The 17,582-nt window shown below is 44.4% G+C and overlaps 1 protein-coding gene across 7 annotated transcripts in view; it reads left to right on the top strand.

Annotated features, from left to right (window-relative positions):
• Positions 1-17,582, top strand: part of SYN3 (synapsin III) — a 247,411-nt gene that overhangs the window by 61,031 nt on the left and 168,798 nt on the right. For all 7 annotated transcript variants that reach the window (XM_068191089.1, XM_068191091.1, XM_068191088.1 and 4 more), the window contains one exon: positions 14,881-15,368. In XM_068191089.1, the coding sequence (XP_068047190.1) occupies positions 15,052-15,368 (317 nt within the window). In that variant the 5' untranslated portion in view covers positions 14,881-15,051. The remainder of the gene's footprint in view (positions 1-14,880; positions 15,369-17,582) is intronic.

Genomic DNA, 17,582 nt, shown 5'->3' with positions numbered 1-17,582 from the left:
TTTATTTACTGCTTAAAGAATGAGACTCAGTGCCTGTATTTCCCTGTATGTTCGCAAAAGCATTGATTGCACTTTGGCAAGAGGGGTTGGATGAAACACTGCTCTCCCTCCAGCAGCTCAAGGCTGCTGTATTTAGCTTGATGTTCTATCTAAAATAGGCCTCTGTGTGTATTTAGTTAATCTTTTGGGCAGACTTTCTTACTTCAACAGTCTTGTGAAGTTTCTTTTAGCAGGAGAGAGAGGAGTAGGCGAGGTAGGGGGTTGCTGCTTTATAATAAAACTGAAAGAGGCTGACAGGAATCCACATGAAGGTTACCTTGGTTCACCCTGGGCAACCTTAATAATTCAGCAGAGCCTTTCTAGTCAGGGCTTCCCACGCTGTTCCCCACAGGGGCAGTTTCACATATGAGAGTTTCTTGAGGCCATTCAAGGCACCAGCTACTGAGAAACACAGGGCATAGGAGAGGATGGTGCCTGTCAAGAGCTGGAGCTGACAATTCCTATTAATGTGCAGGCAGGCTTTTCCAGGGAAGATTCTTTGATGTCTCTGACTCTTGGTCACAGTTCACAGACCTCTGGCTTTACAAGTCATGCTTCTTTCTTGAAGGAAAGTGCCACCTCTTTCTTCTGCTGAGCCCCGTGGTCAGACTGTCTCCTCCTCAGGCTTGACCCTCAGAGCAGGACAGTGCCTTTAGTCACCCAGGGCAAACTCAGACCTTGCAAAGTCACAGCTGATATCTCTTGCAAAAATCATGCCAGCTGTGCAAGACCACCTGCCTTCCACCATTATCAGGATGAGAGAGGGGTCATTTCTAACTTCCAAAGTTTTTTCATTTCAGAGAGAAGCCCTTAGAAGTTGATGAGAATTTTGCTTGAGCTAGAAGGGAAAGAATTGACTTTCTGCTTTCTGAGATAGTTTCCAGTTAAATAAGTAGCATTGCTACAGTTTTTTACTATGCCCTGTTCTGCTAATAGAAGCAATAGCTGATTACCTCACACAATGCTGTAAGACCAGTATATTTTCAAAGAACAGAGTAGGTGGTGAAGAATTAATAGACTCTTTAGTTTTCTTAATTCCTAAGTGCATGTTTTCATGCTTAGTGATAGGGCAACAAAGGCAATGGGCAGGTAAGAAAAACTCTGATTTTTTTTAGGAAAGAACAGCACCTGCCTGTTTTGTGGTATGGTCAGGGGTAGCAGCTGATGGAAGAGGTGAAATAAGAATAGAATCATAGAATGTCTTGAGTTGAAAGAGACCTTAAAGATGACCTAATTCCAACCCCCACCACCATGGACAGGGACAACTTACACTAGGTCATGTTGCTCAGGGCCCTATTCAATAATCATCTGCAATGAATAACAAATGAGCTGCCATCTCCTGCATCACTTGGCAATATTTTTTATTAGATTTTCAACAAACCAAAAAAATCAGCTCAGGTAAGATTGCTGCCAGGCACTGCCTAGCCCTGCACTGTCAGCAGCTGCTGCTCAAGATTTAGCTGCCCAGGAGAGAGCTTCTGGTTTACAGCATGAACATCTGAGCTCTCCTGGGATGCTTAAGCAAGTGACTTTGCATTGGGGTATCATATGGTCACACAATCCTTGCTGAAGTCAGGAGGAAACACTGTTTTCTTCACTCGGGCTTTCAAGGAGGTGTTGCTTTGCTCTTGCTGCAGGGACTATGGCTTAACTACAGGACTGGTTTGGACCAGCTGGTGAGTATTTACAAACTAGCCTTGGAGTTGTTTTTTCAATCAGAAATTATAAACTCGTGATGGGAGGAGATAGGAGAAACTACACAAGCTGCACTAGTGGGAGGACAAGCTCAATGATCCTAGTCTTCAAATTCATTTGATTTTTACAAGTGCTCTGCAGTGCTTTAGTGGTAATTGAAGAGATCCAAAGCAATTATCCTCTTTCAGAAATGAGATACTAATGATGGAGAGCTGAAGCAAGACTGATTAAGCTGATGATAGTGAAGGACTTCTATATATTTGTTATCGTGCTGTGTACATTATTTTTGCTCACAATATGGCCCTTTCTTGTCCTGGTTTTACATTTGTGTTCCAATATGTAGTGATTTAACCAGGATCACTCATGCAACTCTTAGGAAAACACATGTGGATGTGCAGGGCCAGCCGCCAACACGTAAAGGTGATTCAATACTTTGATGAAGTTCAGTGATGATAGCAGATGTTATAATTCCATCACCAGGACATGCTTGGTTACTGTTTTTGCACGGAAGTAGATAAAAAAGGGGACAGAACTCCTTGTGTCTAACCTGGCTTATTTATAAAAGATCATCCATACACTAATTTCTTATGCATTATCACTATCATCTTCTGGGCATCAACAACAGTTTTTGCAGTAATCAGCTCTGAAACTGGACTCCAGTGACATTAGCAGTGCTCATTTGAGCTGAGAACTCTGTATATCCTTCCATGTTAACAAGTAACGCCTTCTTTGCCTCAGTCTTTAGTGGGAAGACGGCTTGTCCCCAGGACAACCGTCCTCTTGTGTTGCTTGATGGTGCCAGGGAACAGAATGATCCCCCATTATCCAAAAGGACACAATCAGAAAACTTCTGAGATGTTTGGATATTCATAAATCCATGGGACCAGATGGGATCCATCCCAGGGTGGTGAGAGAGCTGGCAGATGAGCTTGTGAAGCAGCTCTCCATCATTTACCAACAGTCCTGGCTCACTGGTGAGGTTCCAGGTTACTGGAAGCTGGCCAATGTGACACCCATTCACAAAAAGGGTGGGAAGGAGGGTCCTAGTAATTATAGACCAGTCAGCCTGACCTCAGTACCTGGCAAGATAATGGAGCAATTTATACTGAGTCTCATCACGCAGCACTTACAGGATGGCCAGGGTATCAGACCCAGCCAGCATGGGTTTAGGAGGGGTAGGTCTTGTTTGACCAACTTGATCTCTTTTTATGACCAGGTGACTTGCCTGGTGGATGCAGGAAAGGCTGTGGATGTTGTCTGTTTGGACTTAAGCAAGGCCTGTGACACTGTCTCCCACAGCACATTCCTGGAAAGGCTGGCAGCCCATGGCTTGGACAGGAGCACTCTTTGCTGGGTTAGGAACTGGCTGGATGGCCGGGCCCAGAGAGTGGTGGTGAACAGTGCTGCATCCAGCTGAGGCCAGTCACCAGTGGTGTCCCTCAGGGCTCTGTGCTGGGACCAGTTCTGTTCAGTATTTTTACTGACTACATGGATGAGGGTTTTGAGTCTTTCATTAGTAAATTTGCAGATGACACTAAGCTGGGAGTGTGTGTCAATCTGCTGGAAGGTAGGAGGGCTCTGCAGAGAAACCTGGAATGATTACATGGATGGGCAGAGTCTAACAAGATGAAGTTTAATAAGTCCAGGTGCCAAGGCCTGCATTTTGGCCACAATAACCCCCTGCAGCATTATAGGCTGGGGGCAGAGTGACTGGACAGTGCCCAGGCAGAAAGGGACCTGGGGGTACTGGTGACAGCCGACTGGACATGAGCCAGCAGTATGCCCTGGTGGCCAAGAAGGCCAACAGCATCCTGGCCTGTGTTCAGGAATAGTGTGGCCAGCAGGCGCAGGGAGGTCATCCTTCCCCTGTACTTGGCACTGGTGAGGGCACATCTTGAGTGCTGTGTCCAGGTCTGGCCCCTCAGTTTAGGAAGGACGTTGAGACGCTTGAGCGTGTCCAGAGGAGGCAATGAGGCTGGTGAGGGGCTTGGAACACAAACCCTATGAGGAATGGCTGAGGGAGCTGGGGTTGTTTAGCCTGGAGAAAAGGAGACTCAGAGGTGACCTTATCACTCTCTACATCTTCCTAAAGGGTAGTTGTAGTCAGGTGGGGATTGGTCTCTTTCTCCAGGCAGCAACTGACAGAACGAGAGGACACAGTTTCAAGCTGCACCAAGGGAAATATACGTTGGATATTACGAAAAAAAAATTCACTGAAAGAGTGATAAAGTACTGGAATGGTCTGTCCGGGGAGGTGGTGGAGTCACCATCCCTGGATGTGTTTAAAAAAAGACTGGATGTGGCACTCAGTGCCATGGTTTAGTTGAGGTGTCAGGGAACGGGTTGGACTCAGTGATCTTGAAGGTCTCTTCCAACCTAGTGATTCTGTAATTTTGGAATATGTTTTTCAGGTAGATTTAATTTTAAAGAGTTGCTGTACTTACATTGTATATTATTGAACACCTCTGCAATCTGTATTTATATCACCGCAGAGATCAGTCTTTCTAAACTGTGACCCAATTTAACCTTTCAATGCTTTATTTATACAGTTAGTGACTTGCTTAAAGTCCTTTAGAAAAAATAGAGAGAGGAACAGGTCTTTTGATCCACAAAAACCCAAAGATTGGTTTTCTTTTGTGTGTGCAGTCTTGAAATAAAGCACAATGTTTTTTGTGTTTTAGCGAACTGGCTGCTGTACTGCAACATGCAGGAATATCAGCTCTGCCCTTCAGGTCAAACCTTTGGCAAACACTGGATATGTAAGTGTAAGCACAGGCAGATTTTGGCTTGTCATCTGAACAGGAGGAGGCCAGGGTGAGTGCCTCTGCAAAGCTGCAGGGAATAAACACTTCCTCAGCCTGCTTTATTTAACACCATGCTATCTATGCCAGCCACAGAAATCTTGAAGCCAGGAAGTTATACTCTGGGGTTTGTGGTCTGGTTGGGTTTGGTTTGGTTTTTTAACCAATTTTGTGCCTTCATAGTGATAACAAAGAGAGGCATTTGTTCACAGGTGGCCAGAAAATTTCAAACTTTCTGGCCTTAATGATCCTGAGAACACAGGCACTCTGTCTGGGCAAGAGCTGGAAATAAACCTAGCACAGCAAGGCAACTCTCCAGCTGTTACTCGGAACTCTGTGGAGTTTGGTTTGGATTCTTCAGCTGATACTGCAGTTCACTCTTGGGCACATCTTTTTGTTTTATAAATGTATATCCAGAATAAAATTGGCTTTTGTCTGTAAGCTTCAGTCATGTGGGACAGCACTACTTAGCTCTGAAAAACGCAGATTGCCCCAGAGAAGAATAGGAATACTTTGCAATGCTGCTTCTGTCGTACAATTGTACACAAGCAGTGACTGCCTACCTGTCCTGCTAGTCAGGACACAGATGTGGAAAGGGAGGCTCCAGAGTGGCTCTCAGATAACTTCCCTGTGAGGCTTGTAGGATGTCCCATTTCTGTTCTGCCTGCTGCAATGCTCGTGCTCTCTGTGAGCAGTAATTCACACCATAGTTGTGTGTGCACCCAGCAAGAGCTCACATCGGTGCCTGTGGCTTGAGTTCCTCTCACAGTGCCTGCTGTGGCTGTCCAGCTGCAGAGCTGCTACATGTTCTCTTCCCCTCTTCCCCTTCCTTCTCTCCTTTCCTTGAGACAGAACTTCTCAAAGCACAGAAGGAGAACCTAAAATTGCTGTGCAGATTCATCCTTTGTGTTCCCTGTTACAAAATGGTCTAAGTGCCGCTTTTTCCTCCAAGAAAGCTTTTTCGTTTTTTCCCCCACTCATGGCGGCTATATATACTCTCCAGGTCTTGAAAGGTTTGGTGGCTGGTTTCTTAAATAAGGTTGGCCACTCTGGTAACTCTTAAAAGCTTTGTAATTCAGCTATTGATGAGCAGGGGAAGCAGAGCTCTTGAAGCTGCCTGTTCTTGGCTCAGAGGTGCAGCATGGAGGTGTATGAGCTGACCCTTGCAAGATCTCTGCCAAATCAACTTTGTCTTCTTAAATAGGAAACCAAGGCACTGACACTGCATGACCTTTCCCTAAGCTGATAGCAGAAGTCTGTTAAAAAAATTGTGCTTTATTTCCATCTCTGGGCACAGCCCACTAGCCTGATCTCTCAGAACTTTTTCTGGGTCCAGAATCTAATCCAGTGCCTACACCCATGTATTGTATGTTCTGATGCTTTTTGTCTAAACACAGTATCTTGTGTTTGGAGCCAGTTGCGGACGGCTCCTACATCGTCCAGCATAAGTACCAAGGCTGGATAGGAGAGCAGGCAGGAACTGGGAGAGAAGACAGCCAGATAAAAGAGAGTTAGTGAAATAAGGTAGTGGTAAAATTTATCACTAACTTTTTAAAAGCTATTTTCTAATCTTAGAAGTGCACCTCTGGTGATGCAACTCTTTAACAACACAGTGTCCCTACAGAGAAAACATAAATTCATAAATGGCCTTCAAAACTTTTCCAGATTCTTTATTGTAAGGGAGCTAAACACCTACCCCCTGACTGTCCTGCAGGGGCTTCTGCTGGTACAACAAATATGTTTGGCTTGCATCTCTCCAACCTGCAGCCATGCTAGCCATTCCATGCACATTTTTGAGATTGCAACAGGGAAGCAGGCACTGGCAACATCACAAAGACTGGGGTGCTCAGTCCAGCTCTGGGAGAGGGGAATGTGCTCTTGCTGAGGTGAGAAGTGTGTGGGTACATGGTGAGAGCAAAAGGGACATGTTCCACCATCCCACACATCTTTTCATGTGTCTCCATGTGATCAATACTAAAGATGAAAAAAAGTGAAGAAAAAAATCTCCTACAAATGTTCAGCATGGTTTGGGTTGGCTATCACAGAGCTTGAGACAACCCCTGCAATGCTCCAGTAGAAAGTCTACCAATCCTCATTTTCTCTGTCTCTTTGGCAGGAATAGTCCAGCCAGTCAATCTCCCACCACTTCTACATTACACGAAAGAATTGGCATCAAGCTGTCTTACTGTTGTGTCACAACTCTTGCCCAGAATGCAATAAAACATTGTCTTTCTCTTCCATCATCAAAAGAAATCAGTAAGCATGCTCCAATTCTTGGCTTAGTCTTTGTATTGCTACATGAGATGGGCACATATGGTTAGAAAGCAAATGAGCTACACAAAGGCAAATTACAGGTTTTATTTCTCCAGGTATCTGCTGTTCACACCATCAGGTGAAGTAAATCTCAAGTATACGATAAGGGTTTCCTTGCCATATGGGGAAAATATGGGAAACTGGAATATACTAGTGCCTAGAATGATGCAAGAGAAAGAAATGAGGCAGATGGAAATGGCAGCAAAGCTTAGATGGAACATGTTAGTACTGCAGATAATTTGGAGGACTTCAAATGTTTGAAGGAAGACTTTTTAACCTCTAGAAGCATCGAACATTTGGGAAAGAAATTGAGTTTCTGTGTCAGCTTAAAATGAATTAGAAGCATAGATGCAAGAATTATGAAGTTGTGTTTGAAGATTTTTTTATTTGGAAATATGCAATAGATTTTTGTCTTATAAACATATCAAAAGTAATACAATTTGTGCTCCAAACATGTGTTACATAATCCTTCTTATCCTTCTTATCACTTATCACTGTGTAGTGATAATCCTTCTTATCACTATCAGTTAACTATTAATTATCTATTTGATGTATATTATAATCTCTTAGTTAATTGTTTCTTCCTGTTTCACAGCCTATAGCACTTTTTTCCCTACAACATATCTAGTTCACTTTATGGTAATGAAATATTTTGTTTACAAGCATTTTGAATAACCAGTCTATTGTGGCAGAACTGAAATAGAGTAGAAAGAAAATGGCACAGGAATGAGGAAGTGATCACAATCAAGACATGAGCCCCATTAGCACTGGGCAAGCTGCTGCAGTTTCCTTTGAGACCCTGTGAGTTGTCAGTCCCTGAGGCATCTCTTATCTGCCTGAGCCCTAATGCATATTGGCAGGCCCTACATATTAAATACACCCAGCTTCTTGATTTTATTCAGATCAGCACTCTTCAAAGCAGCACGCCTCTCAGCTGAAGGAAATCCCTGCTCTATTAATGGCATATCTGGTTTCACTCTTATCACCATGAAATCAGGACTTGCGCCGTTGCTGCAGGAAACTTGAAGCATGTCTCACAACACACAACATGAACTGCATCAGATCCAAGATTAGGAAGGAAAAAGACAGGGCCTTCCAAGCCCTGCTTACTTCCTTCTTACGATTTCATCCACTTAATATGCAGAGCATTTATCTCTGTAAGTTCTCTGGTTTGTGCCGGTGTCTCCTGCTTTCCTTTACTATCACCGTGAGGAGCCACTTTGGAATGTGTGTAACTATCAGCCTTAATGGAAGCATTAGTGTCACTATTGCTTGGGGTAGGAATGACCACAGCACTCCTGGGAAATAAGAAATGGAGCCAGGATGCAAACTCAACTGACTTTGACATGGAGATGACTCTGTGAGATTCAAGGATTAGACACAGTGCTTGCTCCAGTTGTGCTGGGTCTGGCTTTGCTGATAACCAATTACTGATGTTGAACAGACAGGCCACAAAAGGCCTCCATAAGCTCATTGACAAGAGGATATTACAACTGAGACAACACTGCAGCCATTAGGTGCCAACAGGATTTCCAAAGTAAGACTAAAATGATGAAATAATATATTGTTTCCAAGAAGTAGCACGTTGTAATTTGTTCTTGGGGGATATTAAAGCCAGAGAGTATTATCATAATATTCAGATTTATTTTTGCTAGAAAATTTTTCACAATTGTTCATGGCTTTAGTCATCTTCCTTTGCAATCTACTTGAAAGTCTGATGATCTTACAGAGGCATTTTTTTTCACTTCAGATTGTTTTTCCCCATCTTCTTTTCCTCACTTGCCATTATGAAATAATAGGCAAAAGAGGAAGCAGATTTACTCATTTGCTGTGCAAAAGAGAGTGTAGCTTTTGGGATATGGTCCCATTTGCACTTGGTTTGATATGCATACCCCCACTATCTTCAGGAGATAAGGCAGCCCTGCTACCATGAAACTGCTATGTAGAAAGCTCTGGAAGCTTTGCAAAAGGAAAATACAGATAAGATTTGTGAAACTTAGACTTCCAGTTAAATAACCACCCAAACAGGCAGAGAGCATTTTTTAAAGATCTACAGGAAAGCAGCAATAAGACAATGGAATCATTGCACCTTAATGTGCTTCTGTGGCTCAGTGAAGCATGTTGAACCTTGTGAAGTGCTTCGATTCTGACAGAGAGACATCCTGCCATCTCTGACAACCTCTCTGTTTGAGCAGAGAAATCGAATGCACAAGAGACTGACTTCTTGTGGAAATCCACAGAAGGATGGGTGGAACTAGATGATCCTTAGAATCCCTTCCAGCCCAGGCCATTCTCTGATTCTGGTGAGCTGCTGTCTAACACACAGCAGGAGACTCGGGCTCCGAGTAGGATTATTCTCCTGATAGCTCTTTCTGCTTCCCTGCCCTGACATCCCCTGCAGCTACAGGCTTCTGACTTCTTGCAACTGGCTCAAAAGACACCATATGGCTCTGCTGGTGTCAGTGGAATCTGTGCTGTAGTTTTACATGCTCTGGAAAATTTAAACCAGTGTCTACATTAGAGCTGTATTCTGTAGCTGGTGTTTGGGAAAGCTCTGCAAACTGAAAACCAACATGGAAACTCTGCTTCCCTCTGTTCTTTGGGCTGGCATACAGTCTTTCCAACTCTTATGCTTTTTGTATGTGCTTCAGGTTTACAAAACACGGAGTATTTGGTGGGGTATCCTTTTCCTTTCATTTTTTTAAACCCATATTGTTGTAATTTGCTGATTATGGAATTTCAGCTGTTGCTGAAAAATACCAAGAAATGTTTAAACATGTGAACCTCTTGAACCCAGGACTGTGGCAAATGAAATAAAAATCCAACAAAAATTCTAAATAATTTTAGAACAATTTGTTTTATTGTGCTTTCAGTTCTTTCCAAGAAGTGCCAAGTTATGCCAAGCTTGAGATGCTGAAGCCATTCAGGGTGAAACACTGAAAGCTTAACAAAAATAAATAACCTCTTGCTTCCCTCTTTGAAATATACTAGAAATGTGGAAAATACAGTTTTAAAAAATATACTGTGTGTGGAAAGGCATCCAGCTGGATTATGAGTTTCCTAACACGGCTGTCCCTCCACAGAGGTTGACTCTCACATAATGTCAGTATTCCTGAAGGCAGAAAGGGATCCATGGGAATGTATTAAGACTTGAATGTATGCTGAAGATGATCTGCAAAATGGATGTGAGGGGTGAAAGTCAATGGTTGTTGCCAGGTGAGGAGCATCCCCTCACCTTCCCACCCACCATGGAGCAGAAAGAAGAGTGCACTCCCTAACGGTCAGGTGGGAGGATAATCCCTCAGCAGTGTTTTTCCATCCTGCTGCCCCCAGCGTTGCTCTGTCAAGAGCAGTAATGAGATGCAGGTTGGTGTGGTTGTGTCATTTCATTACCTGACAGCATGAGATAACAAGCTCAGGGGAAATCTAAGTAACAGCTATCAGCCAGCTGAGCTGGGTTCCCTCCAGACACTACTGCACATCAGAAAATAACCCAACAAGAGGTTTAAGTGAACATTCTGTTCTTATTTTCTAACACATGTCAACAGGTTTTCTGAGATAACTTGTGTCTCCATGGAGTATATCCTTGAGAGAAAGCAGGTAGGTGCGTGGCTGCTGTCAGTGTGCTGAGTGAGTACATTGCATATCCTCCCTTGCTCTTCCAAAAATATCAGCCAGGAAGTTTAGCTGTGTGTAAGAGGCTGACAGTGCCAGCCTCTTGGCTGTTGTTTTCAAGGTCAGCTCTAATTGACCTTCTTGCCTCATTTAGTTGCTCACGTTGTTCCCTTTTGATTCCCTGATGGTGCTCACATTGTTGGGATTTCTGTGTGTTCCTGCATTGTCTGCTGGTTAAGCCTATTCTTGCTTGCTTCCTCCCTTTCTGCTAGTGACTTCTCCTCCTCCTCCTGCTCCTCTCCCCGTCTCTCTTGCCTGCTCTCTTTCCTCAGGACTCACTCATTCTCCTGTGCCTCGGTTACTATTTCCTCACCCTGCAGTATAGACCAGATCCCTAGCCTGCAGCTCCATGGCCCAGATGCTGTTTTTTCCCAGCCAGTTTTCAGGAGCAGCTGTTTCACTCAGCAGCAGATGTCTCCTGCTTGGTGAGAAGCAGCTGATTGTCTTGCAACTTGAGGAACTCCACAGGAGCTGTTGCTTGGTCTGGAAGCAGCCCATGGGCTGTATTTCCAGCTGTGCAGGGAGCTCCCTTCCTGCAGGCATGTTTGTGCCTGGCACAGCATTAAGTAGGGGATGTGTCTCCGTGTGAGCCATAGGAAGACTGGTGCACACAGGGAACATATGACTCGATGGTGTAGAGCCAGCAGTTCTCCTGCCTGTGGCTCTGGAGTGACAAAAAAAACCACTCAGCAGATCTGTCTTGCTTCTGATGGAGGTGTAGGCTCCTGCATTTGTTAAAATTGCAGCCCTGCTCACTTGCCAGGGTAAGATCTGTGCACACACTGGGTGGATGCTGTGCTGCATAAGAACTACAGAGCCAGATTTGGCCTGACAGGCTGAGCCCTCAGGAAGTCCACAGAGAGTTTCAAGCAGTAGGAAAATGAGGTCCTAACCTACTCAGCCTGTGCCTGTATGAAAATACCTACTTCTGAAAGTTAAATAACAGTAAGTGTGAGTGATGCAAAAGCAGAGTATGAGGTTTTCCAGCAATCAAAGCAGTGTAAAGTGCTGGCAGAAAAGCTCCTGGCAGTTTGCACTGCTCCCATTGCAGAGAAGATCTCTGCAGTGGCACTATTGGCAATTGACAAATGATACAGTGAAGCAAAAAAAAAAAAAAAAAAAAAAAAAAAAGGATAAAATCTTTTTTAGTTACATTAGCCAGATCACTAGAAAAATGTGTGTAATGAGAGGAGAACCATCACTCCGAAATGCCCAAAGTTGAGGTTCCTGATGGGAACCCCAGAGTGGAGCCAGGCATTGCTCTCTGCTGCAGCAGTGTCATCCACTGATTTTAACCTCCGTGTGCTTTGCCAGAGGGAGATTTCCCTGTGACATCAGTGCTTAGGTTTCCTCTCCTTCCTCCCCAAGCCAACGGCATGCAGTCCAGTCTTAGCAGATAGTGGAGGCTATGCCAACCAGCAGAGGGAAAGACCAGATTAAGTACAAGGTTCCAAACTCTCTAGACAATTTTGCCAGCTCCCAGCATCTTCTGGGCAACAACTCCCACTATGAAATGCCTGGTGGAGAAAAATGACAGGTCACTGAAAATATTACTGTTTAAAAGGGTCCAGGAGGAGAGTGGTCATGGCCTTGCACTAAGTATGATAATTTGTTTAATGCAAGCACTGGGCACAATTTGGGAAGCCCCCTTGCAGAAGAAAACTGTGTGCCTTCCATGCACCTCATAGAATACTCTGGCCCGACCCAGCCTTGGGACACCCGGGGTCATAAGCCTCCATGCTGTTCTTCCCTCACTGCCAGGCCCAGCAGAGACATTTGCCCATTTATTTACTTGGTGATGCTTTGCAAGTTACCCAGGTTCATTTGGAGAGTGCAAACCTCTCAGGGGAGGAAGCAGCTATGCAAACACCTGGTAGAGGGGAAGAAGCACCTTCACAATAATGCAAGTCCTTATAGGCTCTGTCCCAAGGATACTGGCTTGTGACAAGAGCCTTGTCCAGCATGTATGGCTGGGGGCAGGTTCCCTCCCGTGGCTGAGAGCTGCCACGGCAGGAACCAGCAGCTCTGTGATGTTGTGCAGGTCATGCAAAGAATAGGAAACTTCTGCTGCAGGTGCTTCTCCCAAGACCAGTATCAAATGTATGCCCCATGTCTTGCCAGTTAACACCAAGGCCCTAGAAGAGAGCATGCCTGATAGCTGCTCACAGTAATGGGGTACTTATTTGGAGGCCTTCTGACAGTAGACAGATCTCTGGGATGCTCCTCTTTAACCAGGACTGCACCTACTCCTAAATAGATTGTCAGTCAGGGGAAGGGATTTTTCTTATTCGTGTTATGCAAGCAGAAAACACAGGTTCCTGAGCAGTGGACAGCACAGCACATTTTTACCCAGTCTGTGGTATATAAATGCCCCAAAGCCTTTGTGGGCTGTTCCACCCAGGTCATCCTGGACAGGTAACAGTGGATGGCTCAGTGCTGGCACTCACCATTCCTGCAGCAGGACAAGTATTGTGTGGGTGCATATATGAGGTGAGTAGCTAGCTCACAGTTCATGGGTACTCTCCATTACCTGCTTTTTGGAACAATTCCTGCAGGCAGTGCTACTGAAGTGCTCCCTGGTGTGTGTCTGCTGATGTTGTGCAGTCACCGGGTGCACCGGGACCAGGCAGGAAGTCAGCATAATACCCCGAGATACATTATCGACTGTGAATGTGGCAGGAAGTCATTAAAGATTTCCTGAGCCATTCCCTGGGAAAAGACTACCTCCAGGCTTCAGCAAAGTCAGAGGACTTGCACTTCCAGGGCTTAGAAATCAAAAGAAAAATTATTCTAGTAAGCCAGTGTCAGCAGCTCCAGGAGGGAGCCCTCTGCTCCAGATGGATCCTATGCCCGCAGAGTCAGGGTGGTGATGGACTATGAGATTTCAGGATGTGTCTAGGGGCTTTTTGTAGCTTGCTTACTTCCATTAGGCTCATGTGAGCCTCTCTAAGGGTTTGGGGGCTACAAGAGATACAGACATGGACAGGTCTGACTCCTTTGTCAGTAAAGCTTTATAAATCCCTGTGGCTGAAAATAAATGAGAGCTTATTAAAAAAAAAAAAAAAAAATGTTTGGTTGCTCCATGAGCTCTCACCCACAGCTCCAGGAGGGAGATTCATAATTAGTTAGTTCTCTTGGACAACTGGGAAAAGACAATTTTCTGCCATCAGGAGGCAATAGAGTTTGGGACAAGAGGGTGAGCAGTAAGGGAGACCAAACCAGGTGAAGGCAAGCAGCTCCAGTATTTGCAGGAGGTCATTCAAAGAGGCTTGAAGGGGGTAAGGCATAATTTAAATAATCATACCACGGATGCATGAGACTCATCTCACTTGATGTGTGGAAGAACACTCTTTTTTGTTACTGCAAGTATGTATGTCTTGAAAAAGGTATATGTTTTACCAGTAAAAATTTTCTTTTGTTTTCCCCCTAAATCTCACCAACCAAGACTCAAAGGCTGTCTTAGCAGATATAAATTTCTCAGGAAATTTCTGTGGAAGTCTGTCTTCTGGGGTGTACCTAGAGGTGATTTTTTTTTTAACTGTGAGATTATTTAATTGCTGAAATACTTAGTATTCTGAGTAAAAACAAAGTCATCCTAGTCAAGGGAGAAGAGTCAAATACTTTTATTTCACCATGTTTGTTTTCTCACTTGAAGAGATGAGCAGAACAAATTCTCATTGAAACAAAACAAACCCAAAACACCAATGACAGAGGAAAAAACTGTGTGAAGATTAGACAGCCAGGTTTCTAGTTTTGAGTACCTGCAAAATTCCTACAAGTGAATTTCTAAAATTCAGATAGCCTGCTAGTATCTACCAACCAACCACCAGTAAGGACCTGGCTCAGAGTGATTGCAGAGAGGAGGAGGGGCAGAAAAGTGTAATTTCTGTCACTGAGCTTGATCAAAATGCGTATGGGATTTTTTTTGCTATTTGTTACATCCTATTTGAATTTCCATCATTTGTTCCTTACATTCAGAACCTTGCTCACAAGCCTACCAAAGATGATACAAGTTGTTATTTGCTGGTTATTCTGTAATTTTCAACAAACAAGATACCAGAAATAAGATGCCTCTCATTTTAAAATTAACATTTATCAGAGTCATTTTTTCTTTCTCCACAGAAAATCAGCTAGTGCAGCCTGGTCTCTACTGACCAGGAAACGTGTGGGGACGAGAATGGTGACATATATTTTGTCCTAATTGTTTGACTGTAGCAATGTGGTACACTGCATAGCAACCAGCAGTCCTTTCTTCTCTTGTTGATTAAGGTACCTGTCTAAAAGACCAAAAGGAAGTTACTTAACTCAGTCCCACAGTATGTATCTCACATATATGTCTTTGTTTCTCTTCCCACAGGAGAGAAGGAAAATATAGCTGAAAAAATTAGGCATATATCTCCAGCAGAATTTCAAGGGGCAAAGCCTGCCTGCCTGGACTTTAAGGAGGTACCCACACTGACACAGAGACTGGTAACAGCACTGTTCAGCCTTGCTCTTGCTGAGGAAGTTTCCCCACAACACTGCAACGATGAATTTCCTCCGGCGGCGTCTCTCAGACAGTAGCTTCGTGGCAAATCTGCCCAATGGCTACATGATGGACTTGCAGCGCCCCGACAGCTCCATGAGCTCCCCCGTTTCTCCTGCCACAGAGAGAAAGCACCTGCAGCCACCCCAGCCCTCACACTCCTCCTCTACCGGCAGCAGCATCTTCAGCTCCATCTCCAGCGCCATGAAGCAAACCACGCAGGCGGCTGCGGGGCTGATCGACCACTCGGCTGGCCCCACACCCCCCGTGGCACAGAAACCCAAGATCCTCCTGGTGATCGATGACGCGCACACGGACTGGTAAGTCATCCGTGATCCCCCACGAATTCAGCTCCAATTCTCAGGGAATCACAGATAATCTGCAGGGGGTGCACAGATGCTTTCACATCTGGGTAACCAACTCTGGCCCCCGGCTGGTGCCTATCAGACAACTTGTGTGAATGGCAGAGCAGGATTTTTCATAACTTTCTTGGTAAAAAATGTTCATTTGGTATTCATTGACCAACTTCCTCATAGCTTTAATATATAAATATATGTAGGGGTTCTTGGCTAAGCAGGCTTTTCTAAGATGTCATAGCTAGCAATGAACCTATGAGGTCACAGCTGAAGGTGTGTTAATGATGTCATTCAGGACCTTAATCCACTGTACTGACTCTAAAAATGAAAAGTGACTCAATCTCTCTAGCTCTCTATCTCTCTTGAGCTTTTCTCTGTATGCAAATTTATACAAGAATTATGAAAAGATTACCAAACTTTGTACTACCTGTGAAGGGCCCTTCACCTGCTAAGCATAGCAACAACTATTGGCAAAAGGATCTCAGGCTCATCTAAGCTTCAAATTTGTCTTGTTCATGCAGGTCTCTTTACAAACAAAACTTTGGAAGTTTGTTTCCTATGATATTGGGTAGCAGAGTAAACTTTCCAATGTGTTCCCAATTGAAGTCTTTTGAAATGTTACAGAAATTACTTCCTGCTTTTTGTAGCTCCTTTTCAAATTCATCTGTTTTAGAAAGCTTTAGGCAACCTGTCTGAGAGTCTTCTCTGGGGGAAATATCCAGAGAATGTGTTGAGAAGATGCTCTTGTTTCATCTGCCAGCTTGTCGCAAGACAAAAAAAGGAAAGAGTAGCCCAGGTAAGGGGGCAATATTGAAGACTTCAAAGTGGAAGAAGTTGGGTTATTGGGTCTTCGTCAAGAAAGATTACTTTATTTTTCTGTTCATCCCACACCACTCTTCAGTACAGTAGTTACCTTTGGTCTTCTCTGTTTAACGAGAAGAGTAGGGACAAGGTGAGACCTACCTTTTTAGGTGTATCTTCACTAATCAAAAGCTTAGCTCTTACCTAAAAAGAGGCCATGACTGAGTACAACTAAGCCAGGCATCTTCAGCCGCTTGAAGTAAGAGAGGGAAAACAGTGGGATTTTTCTCAAAGGAACAACAAATTCTTAAGTGAGTGGGAAAGTCCCTGATAAGGTTGTCACCATGAATGTTTCCCTGGCCTAGTGCTTCTCATCACAGCAGCAGCCCCTCAATGCCAGCTCCATCAGTCAGCAACACTGATCTCTCTTTCCTGGGTGTAGTCTCCTGCAGGCTGATGCTCCCTAACCTCTGTCTCTGCGAAGTGTTTTTGCAGTTCCTTGGAGATGCTGCCAGGTGGCAGTCCTTTAACGCGGCATCCTCCGTCTGGGAATGGGCGTGCCTTTGATGCTCCAGCATCTGGGGCTTAGCCGGCACTGTGTAGTCCAAACACTGTAATCAGAGAGGAAAGCCCTAGCTCAAAGGCCAGTCTAGTTTTTCCTTGAGATTAATGGTGCTGGGGTAGTCAGGTCAGGGCAAAAGACAAGGAGGGGTTGGACCCTGCTTCAGTGTTTTCATGTTTTAAAATACACGCACTTCATTTGAATCCCTGCCTTTATATCTCCCAGCTGCTGTTCTCTCATGCACTTTGTGGTCTGTGAGCTGAACTTGCTGAGGGAGCAACAGCTGGGATATATAAAAAGGAAGTTTACCTTCCTTTAAGCAAGGCTACCCATGCTCTCCTCACTCCTCCACTCCTCTAAGCACTCCTCACATCCTGCTGTCTTGGCTATCCCTCTGCTGTCTCTAACTTGGACATTTCTAGGAATGATGGGATATCCCTTTCACTTATCCCAGCTCTCTGACTCAACCCACAAGTTTGCAGGTATCAAATGCTGCTTGCAAAGGCTCCCTGCCTTTACTTCCTCTAAGGCTGTGAGGACACTGAACAAAATTAGTGTATGAATTCATGATCATACCCTGATGTATGTATGACATGAAAAACAAGGAAAGAATATTACTAACCCTTGCTGTCCGTGGCTTGAAGCAGGGACCAAAAATAAGAAGGTGAGCTGGACAGGAACAAAGGCAGATCCAAACCAATATGGTTAATCCGACGTTCTCCCTTTATCGTTTGCAGACAGTAGTTTTTATACACTTCTAGATAGTTTACAATCGTGAGCACACTCTCATTGGCAAGCAAATATTGTTTGTTCCT

This window comes from Anomalospiza imberbis, chromosome 5, assembly GCF_031753505.1.
Source record: "Anomalospiza imberbis isolate Cuckoo-Finch-1a 21T00152 chromosome 5, ASM3175350v1, whole genome shotgun sequence".
NCBI classification, from domain to species: Eukaryota; Metazoa; Chordata; class Aves; order Passeriformes; family Viduidae; genus Anomalospiza; species Anomalospiza imberbis.
Note: the sequence above shows the minus strand (reverse complement) of the source record. Positions and strands in the feature narration are given on the sequence as shown.